Source organism: Hippocampus bargibanti, linkage group LG13, assembly GCF_051943395.1.
Source record: "Hippocampus bargibanti isolate YZ-2025 linkage group LG13, ASM5194339v1, whole genome shotgun sequence".
In the NCBI taxonomy this organism is placed as follows: domain Eukaryota; kingdom Metazoa; phylum Chordata; class Actinopteri; order Syngnathiformes; family Syngnathidae; genus Hippocampus; species Hippocampus bargibanti.
Window position 1 is genome coordinate 22,514,448 of NC_142746.1, and position 9,185 is coordinate 22,523,632.

The window sequence follows — 9,185 nt, forward strand, 5'->3', positions numbered from 1 at the left end:
TTTTAGTTTTGCTATTTTTATTTTTTATTGTGCATGTATTTTTTTTGTTTTTGTTATTTTTATTTTCTACTTTCTTTTGATTTATTGAATTAGTCTTGATTTGAGTTTTTCTACTTTTATGATTATTTTATCGTATGGATTCTTTTTTGTTATTTTTAGTATTTTTTATTTTATTTTTTGGTTTTAGTGAGTTAGTCTTTGTTTTAGTTTTTTTATTTTTGTTATTTTTATTATTTTTATTTATTTATTGAGTTAGTCTTACTTTTAGTTTTCCTACTTTTGTTATTATTTTATTGCATGTGTTATTTTTATTTTTTGATTTATTGAGTTAGGTTCAGTTTTTCTATTTATTTAATTTTTTATTGTATTTATTTTTTGTTTTTTATTTCTTGAGTTTGAGGTTTTTTTAATTGGCTTGAAAATGATTGAAATGCTCAAATTAATATAGTTTAATTATTAGGACAAGTTTATTGAGTTTTTATGAGTTTTAGTCTTAGTTGTAATTTTTCTATTTTAATGTTTTAATTTTTTAAATTGTATTTATTATTTATGATTTTTTTTTTTAATTTACTTGGAAATGTTCCAAATACTCACATAATATACTTTAATTATTACAGCAGATTTCTTGAGTTTTTGTTAGTTTTAGTCATATTGTTTCAATATTTAGTTATTTATTTATTGTTATCATTATTATTTTTTTATTTTTTTCTTGAGTGTGACTTGAAAATACTCAAATTGATATCGTTTAGTTATTAGAGCAGATTTGTTGAGTTTTTATGACTTTTAGTGTTTTGACCGACTTTTATGGAGTGGGAGGGGCTCGGTTTTTAATACTACTAACCTTGCGCTTGACGACAAGCGCAATTGAAGTGGGTTAGTTGAAGAGGGCGGGGGTAGACAGACTCCTGACACGTTGTTCTCGCAGCCTTCTCGTCCCACCTGATGCTGCACCCGGCCACCCACGCCACGCTGAGCAGCATCTTGCTGTCCGGCGTTCAGGGTTACACTCAAAGCGCGCCCTCCCCTCCGCCGGGCCTGGCGCCCATCGACAAGCAGTCCGACGGCGTCCCCGACTGCGCTCTCAACGGTCACGTCAAGGTTAGCCCATATTCACATCCGGAAGAAAAGCCCACATTTTTTGATTGACTTGGCATCGTCTGCGCAGCATCCGGCTTCGGTCTACGGGAGGATATCCGCGGCGTCGCTGGCCGAAACGGTTCTGAGTCCGACGCCGTGCGACTCGGTCCAAGAAGCCAGCGGACACAATCCATCAGAACCTCTGTCCAGTAAATCCAGCACCGACCAAGGTACCGTTGGAACACAGGCGCAAACAAAAGGTCCTCGGGAAGTGGTCCCAGGTGTCATCGCTGACAAAAACGCCCAATTGAACAGTTCTTCAAATGAGCGCGCGATTGACCGAAAAGATGCTAATTTACACAATGCAAAACTCGCCTGTCAGTCGGCACGCAGGGAAAGATCATATCAGTCGACAAAGAGGGTATATTGGGCAAAGCTCCGCCTTTTAAAGCCCTACGCACTCAAAATTGGTGTCAAGGATGTCAGCCCTAACTGAACCATAATAGTACAATAATAGTTATTCAAATGAGCACACGATGGAATGAAAATATGCTAATTTACACACTGCCAAACTCACCAGTCAGCAAAAAGGGTGTAATAATAAAAAAAGGCTATTATAAGAATAATGCATTTCATTTATAAGCGCGTAAAGCTCCACCTTTACTGCATTGTATCATAAAGTCACTTTACATTTGTGACTGACATTTATGGCTTGATGGAATGGCGTTGGAGGTCGAAGGTCAAAGGGAATTGCTGTTTGGAAAGAGAGGTGCATTACATGACAAATGAACTGTGCTGTAAAATAAAGTTTTGTTTAGCTTTTTGATGGTCGTTGATGGCTTATGGAATGAGAGTCACCTTCCATAAGGACTGTTGCTAACTTAACCTCTGGTGCTGTTCGGTCGTGTGCTTCCGCCAAACATCACTCCGCCAGCCGTGGTGGGTGTGTATTATGAAAATAGTGCTGATTATAAGGTTTAATTTTCAGAAATTTGACGTTTGTAAGACTATATATATATATATACACAGGTAACATTCAACTTGCGACCGAGTTCTGTTCCGACCAAATGGTCGTAAGTCAAAATGGGCGTAAGTGGAGCCGGTCATAAGTCGGATGTTACCTGTATATGTATTATTATTTTTCTTTTTTTTAAATTCCCAGAATAGAAACATTTAAGGCAGAAGTTTTAGTTTCACACTGTCGTGTCTTTTCACCTCCAGCACAAACTGTTCTTTTCGGTCTTTCTTTTTATTTAGCGCTTTTTCCCTCCCGTGCGGTTGATAACCTCGCCATCTCTCTTTTATGTTTTTTTTTTTTGTTTTTTGTTTTCTTTAATCTGTGCCCTCCCGGCAGGGTGCGCATGGCGGTTTTCCCCCTTTCAAATCGTTCTCTCTCACGCTTCTCCGTTTTCTGCCGTGTTTATGGACGCCGACGCGGTGAGTCACGGGCAGGGTATCCCCTTCCATCACCTCTTCACTCGCGTCTCGCGGGGTATTTGGACTTTTTTTCTTTTGGCTGACGCGCCGCTTCAACGCCAATCCCCTGCGATCGCCATCAGATTGCGTGACATCATCGATTGTTTTTTTTTTTTTTTTTCTTGGCCGCTCAGAACTTTCACGCATATTAATGTAGCGTTCAGTATCCTGCCTGCGGGACTTAAACCTTGTGCACGCATGGCAGGCTCTGACACGTTTGTGGAGGTGGGCATGCCCAGGAGCCCCTCGCATTCGGCCAGCGGCAGCGAGCTGAAGCAGATGTTGGCCTCGTGCAAGACGTCGTCGGGAAAACGGCAAGCCGTGGAACTGCTGCAAGGCGCCAAGAATTCCCACCTACGGTACGTCCCAATCATGTGGGTTTTTTTTTTTTTTTTTTTGGTGTGTGCGGATAACGTTCCAAAGTGTTTTCCTGTTAGATAACCCGTTTGGTCCATGTTGGGAAACAATATGGCGCCAAGTAAGCTCTTTGACTCCAAAAGTCATAAAAAGAAATTCAATCAAAAAAGATTTGCCAGCATCCTGCGTGTCACATTAGAAAGCAATGACTTTTTAATATTTCATGCTTATGGAATGTCACTTTTGGCTCATTTGCGCGCAGTTCCGATCGCCTGCTGTCGGACGCCGAGTCCAGTTCGTCAGACGGTCCCGTGGCCGACAAAAGGGCGCCGGGCAGCGAGCGGGCGGCCGAGAGGGCCGAGAGGGCGGCCCAGCAGAACGAGAGGGAGCGCATCAGATTGGCCCCGCACGCCCCCTTTGCCAACATGCAGGTGGGTGCCGAGACAAAGAGATTACAAAATCATCATCCATTAAAAACGTCTTCATTCAAAATGTGTCATTAATTATGGCACAGTGAACGTCGGCGCAATTGCAACAAATGTCAAACCTTTTCTTGAGATGCTGCTTATGGGATGTATGTTTTATTTTCAGCGTCATCAGATGACGCTCAATCTTGTCCCTTTTCTAACTGTAGATTCAATAAAAAAATTATCATAACATATGTAATTAATAATACTAATTTATAATGACATTATTTTTTTAATAATATCATGACATAAAATCGAACTTAATTTAAATTAAAAAATAGATTCAATTTTAATGTTAATGAAATTGCCTTTAATAAAATATTAATTAATAATGTAATCAATGATAATACAATAAGTAATTGTACTAAGTACTTCATTTTAAATAATTACAATGAAACCATAATTAATTGCAAATATTTACTTTCAAGTAATCAATTAAGTAATTATATTAATTTATTTGAATTATTTACCATGTTAAATTTATTAATTAACATAGTTACTTATACATAATTAAAACTTTAAAAAATAATTAATTATAAAGGTTTTGTTAAGAAATCATTAAAAATATTTACTTAAAAAGAATTAATTACAAATATTTAGTTAAAAATAATTAATACTGACTTAATTAAAAAACCATTTAAAATTAAATCATTGTAAAGGTTTTATTAAAAGTTAATTAATTACAAATATTTAGTTAAAAAATAATTAATTAAAACTTAGTTAATGAAAAAAATCTTTTAAAATTAATTAATTGCAAAGGTTTTGTTTAAAACTTAATTAATTAAAACTTTATTTAAAATTACAGTAATTAATTTTAAAGGTTTAGTCCACAATTAATTAAAAATACATTTATAAATGAATGAATGAATAAATACATACACGCATACATAGGTACATACATGCAAATATATAAATAAATAAGTAAAACATTTTTTTTTTTGAGATAATAACAGGAACTGCTTTTTTTGTGTGTGTGTTTCAAAGGCATTTGACTATGAACAGAAAAAGCTGCTGGCAACCAAAGGTGAGTTGACTGACAGCTTGTCGAGGTCTTTTCATCCTTCTGTCACTGTCTCTTCAAATGAAGAAGAAGAAGAAGAAGAAGGAAATGTTTGAAAACTGAAATGCTCCTCCCACAGCCATGTTGAAGAAACCGGTGGTGACGGAAGTGCGGACCCCGACCAACACCTGGAGCGGTCTGGGTTTCTCCAAGTCCATGCCGGCTGAGACCATCAAGGAACTGAGGAGAGCCAATCACGTGCCTTACAAGCCCAGCATGAGCACCACCTATGAGGTTTGACCCCGCCCCCACACCCCCTAATGATGATGATGATGATGATGATTTGGTGGGACGTCTTGCCCTCAGGGTTCGGCGCTGTCGCTGTCCCGCGCCGGCAGCCGCGAGGGCGTGGCCAACGGCAGCGACTCGGACAACTGGCGGGAGAGGAACGGCGCCTCCAACGGACTGCAGGCCCACGCCGACTTCCCCGCCGCCCTCAGCAGCCCCAAGAGGAAGCACAACAAATCCGGTCAGTCTTAGCCTTCCAGCTCTTCTTCTTCTTCTTCTTCTTCTTCTTCTTCTTTTTTTTTTAATTGTATTATGGAGTGTTCTTTTTTCCTCCTCATCTTTTTCATTGCTATGTTTAGCAACATATTTGACATTTATATACCTGCTATTTCATTTATTTTATTTTTTGGTTTTTTTTCTGGGGTTTTTAGTTTTTTGTTTGTTTTTATACATTTTTCATACCTTCATTTAAGCATTATTGATTATAGTTGTATGATATAGTGTTCTTTTTTTCCTCCTTCTATTTTTATTGCAATTTTTTTCATTGCTAACATTTCCTTCCCTGGTTTTGTTTTGTTTTTGTACTTTTTTTTCATATCTTAATGTGTGCATTATTCATTAGAATTGTTTTTTCTTTGTTTTTTTTCCTCCTTATATTTTTCATTGCTATTTTTTAGCAACATATTTAACATTTACATAACTGGTATTTTTTTCATACCTTAATTTATGCATGACTGGTTATAATTTTATGATGTAGTGTTCTTGTTTCCTCATATTTTGCATTATTTTTTAGCAAAATATTTAACATTTATATATCTCGTATTAGGTTTTTTTTGTGTTTGTATTTGTTTATTTCTTTGATTTTTCATACCTTAATTTGTTTATTCATTATAATTGTGTAATGTTCTTTTTATTCTCCTTATATTTTTGCTAGCTATTTTTTTGCATCATAACATTTATTTACCTGGTATTTATTTTATTATTATTATTATCATTTGTATATATCATATTTTGTTGCCTCCACCCTCCCCCCCCCCTTTTTTTTTTTTTTTTTGCCTGTTTTTGACGGACAGCGGCCGAACATTACCTGAGCAGCAGCAGCAGCAGCAGCAACAACTACATGGACTGCATGTCGTCGGTGACGGGCAGCAACGGCTGCAGCCTCAATTCCTCCCTGAAAGGTTCCGACCTGCCCGAGCTCTTTAGCAAACTGGGCCTGGGGAAGTACACGGACGTCTTTCAACAGCAGGAGGTAAGCGGGAAACAACAACACGCAAAATGGATGGACGGACGGACGGACGGATGCAATGGCCGTCGTGTGGATAATCGCATCGAGAAATGGAAGAAAACGGTCTTCCTCTTCCTCGCGCTTTTTGCACGTAGTCTGTGAATAGCTCTGCGACATTTCTCTTCAAGTAGTCGTGAAAGTGTTGTTCGGCAACTTCCAGATCGATCTCCAGACCTTCCTGACTCTGACCGACCAAGACCTGAAGGAATTGGGCATCACCACCTTTGGCGCCCGCAGGAAAATGCTACTAGCCATCTCAGGTACTGCAAAAGCAAACGGCTAATCGTTAGCATCCGTGCGGGAGTCATCAGATTGACTCAGTCTGCCCCGACGCCGTTTCAGAACTGAACAAGAACCGCCGCAAGCTATTCGAAGCGCCCATCCGTTCGTCCTTCCTGGAAGGCGGAGCTAGCGGTCGCCTCTCCCGTCAGTTCCACGCCGACGTGGCTAGCGTCAGCGGACGCTGGTAAGACGTCCCGTCCAGGCGGTCGGCCCACTTTTACTTGTTGTTGTTGGGTTTTTTTTGTTGTTCCGGTTGAGACTGTTGACAGCGCCATTTTGTCTAAACATCCGTGTTGGAAGCCATAGTTTTCCGAAAAGGGATTCCTTGACTTTGAGCGTCCGCTCCCGTCCGTCCGTCCGTCCGTCCGAGCCCTTGAGTTGATCCGAAATGTTTGTGCACTTCCGACCAAAGCGAGCAGGCAAGAATGATTCGTACAATCGTTTTTAGCCGACGACGACGACGACGCCACCGCCGACGTGGTTGTCGTTGGTGACATGCACTTTACTGTTACTCCATTTTTTTATTTTTTTGCCTGTGAACCCTCCATTGCTTCCATCGGAAAGAAGAAGAATAACAATAACTACGCATTGGACTTAAAAAGTGTAGATGCATTACTAGTTTATTTTATATATATATATATATATATATTTTTTTTGTAAAAAGCGCAGATGCATTATTTGGATTTTATTTTCTTATTTTTATTTTATGATTTTTCTTTTTTTTTTTTTGTTGTTGTTGTGCCAAGCCAAATTTTTGCCAGCACTTAAGTTGAGGCCAAACAAAAAAAATGCAAAATAGCTCTGCACAACAAAGTGTACCAAAAAAGGGAAGTGTTTAAAATTGGGAGCGTACCTCCCAATTACATCTTTATGTTCTGAATTTTTTTCCGCCATAGACCAAATTTTATATGATTTTCTGATTTTTTTTTTATAGTATTTTTTTTTCAACTGCCGTGTTAATACAATATAATACAATAAGGGAAAAGGGGCAGGATCTATTACGGTAATCTGTTTACATGTGTATTTTTATATATATATATATATATATGTATGTATGTTACGAATGACTGAACGTGATTTTTTGTTATTGTCATTTTACGTCAAATGTTTTTTGTTTGTGTTTCTCAGTCTGTGGAGCCCTAAAATGGGCGCCTTTTCATCCGCTTGTTTATACAGCACAAGCTCCTCCCACTCCCCGGTCCGTGATTGGTCAGTGGTGGCCATTTTGGTGGCCTCCAATTCCCACAATGCAACTTTTTTTATCCTCAAGTGCCAGTTAACTTGATTTTTTTTAATCATTTGTTTTAAAAAAGGGACATTTTGCTTTGACTGCATCACACGGAGGAACATGAAAAATCATTTGAAAGCCACGCGAAGAACGTCTAGAACGTTCCATGGTGATTGTTTGGGCTCGTTTTGGATACTTTAGCGAAGGTGACTAAGACGCAATTGAATTTGTGGTGGCTAGATTTGAAACGTTGGTACGATTATGACAATATTTGACAGTATTACAAGTGAAGGATCAACATTTTTTTGGTTAAAAGTGCCTTAGAAAAATGGATTGCCTGTTGGGCGTAGATGCATTAAAAGCATCAAAACTCCAAGGTGGGCGGGGGCAAATAAGGTGCCTTTCATGGGCTTGATTTCCTGCAATTCAACATTTTCAACCACTTTGGTGTGTTTTTCATGTTCAATAATGCGACCGTAATTTGTTTTTTTTTATTTTTATTTATTTTTTATTTTTTTTTTTCGTTTTTTTATGTTTATTTTTTTGATTTTTTATTTTTTGGTATTTTAATTTTTATTTGTATTTTATTTTATTTTTGTATTGAAGTTTTTGGGAAAATCCAAAGTCCAAAGATGCAACTTTTATCCCGAGAGGCTACCTGGAAAGTGTTTTGACTCGTCTAAACTGGTGAATGTTGTTAAAAAAAAAAAAAAAAAGATGCGCTTTATCTGCCAACTCGTGTGAAAGGAATTAATATTAATACTAAGAATAATAAGTTGCCGCTCGCTCCTCAGATGTAGTCGCACAGCCTTAATTGTGTTTGATGCCAAAAAAAAAAAGGTTTTATTGGAAAAAGGTCTTTTTGTACTGCAGTTCCACGGTACATTTTGTAAGCACTATGAGAATTCTGCAACATTTTCAAAAGTGTCTTTTTTTGTGTATGTATGAAAAAAATCTGGATTTGTGCATTATGGCCCCACAAACAAAAATGTTCACACTATATATTTGGATAAGTCAGGCAAAAAATATATACATCTGTTCAAACATGGATATCCTGAAGGTAATAAAGAAATGTATGCCAAAAGGTCCATTTTTGTGCTTTGTTTGGCAAAATATTCCAATGTGTGTGTGTGTGTGTGTGTGTGTGTGTGTGTGTGTGTGTGTGTGTGTGTGTGTGTGTGTGTGTGTGTGTGTGTGTGTGTGTGTGTGTGTGTGTGTGTGTGTGTGTGTGTGTGCGTGTGTGTGTGTGTGTGTGTGTGTGTGTGTGTGTGTGTGTGTGTGTGCGCGTAGGCGTTTGTTTCTCCAAAAATTTCAAGCCGTCACGCGAGGATCCCGGCCGACTCTCTGACGCCATCTAAGAGCTTTGCTTGCTTTCTCCTTCCAGAATATTCTGGCGCGGTTGATTTGCTGAATATGATTTCGTGCTGTGTCTGCTGTCATTTTAGGTGGAGTCAAGCCAGCAAAAAGAAAAAGAGAAAAAAACACTTTTAGGCTATTTTGTGATCATGTGACTGCAATGCTACGTCCTCCCTCGAGGGGGCAGTGTCGTTCTTTAAATGAATAAAGGCCAGCATGGAGATTCAATGCAAATCTATACCACCTTGATTTATTGATTTGTTGATATCCCAGAATATTGAACACAATTAAAAAATAATAATGCGAAAGAGTAAACGCGACAAGACGTAAAATCTAATCCATGTTGGTTTTTTGTTGCAGATTTTC

At 38.2% G+C, this 9,185-nt stretch overlaps 1 protein-coding gene across 2 annotated transcripts in view; it reads left to right on the plus strand.

The window, feature by feature from the left end:
* bicc1 (BicC family RNA binding protein 1) overlaps positions 1-8,566 on the plus strand; it is a 40,659-nt gene extending 32,093 nt beyond the window's left edge. For both annotated transcript variants that reach the window (XM_089012759.1, XM_089012760.1), the window contains 10 exons: positions 926-1,098; positions 1,166-1,307; positions 2,759-2,912; positions 3,173-3,341; positions 4,362-4,401; positions 4,517-4,671; positions 4,744-4,906; positions 5,739-5,917; positions 6,114-6,213; positions 6,296-8,566. In XM_089012759.1, the coding sequence (XP_088868885.1) occupies positions 926-1,098; positions 1,166-1,307; positions 2,759-2,912; positions 3,173-3,341; positions 4,362-4,401; positions 4,517-4,671; positions 4,744-4,906; positions 5,739-5,917; positions 6,114-6,213; positions 6,296-6,423 (1,403 nt within the window). In that variant the 3' untranslated portion in view covers positions 6,424-8,566. The remainder of the gene's footprint in view (positions 1-925; positions 1,099-1,165; positions 1,308-2,758; positions 2,913-3,172; positions 3,342-4,361; positions 4,402-4,516; positions 4,672-4,743; positions 4,907-5,738; positions 5,918-6,113; positions 6,214-6,295) is intronic.
* Positions 8,567-9,185: the final 619 nt, after the last annotated feature.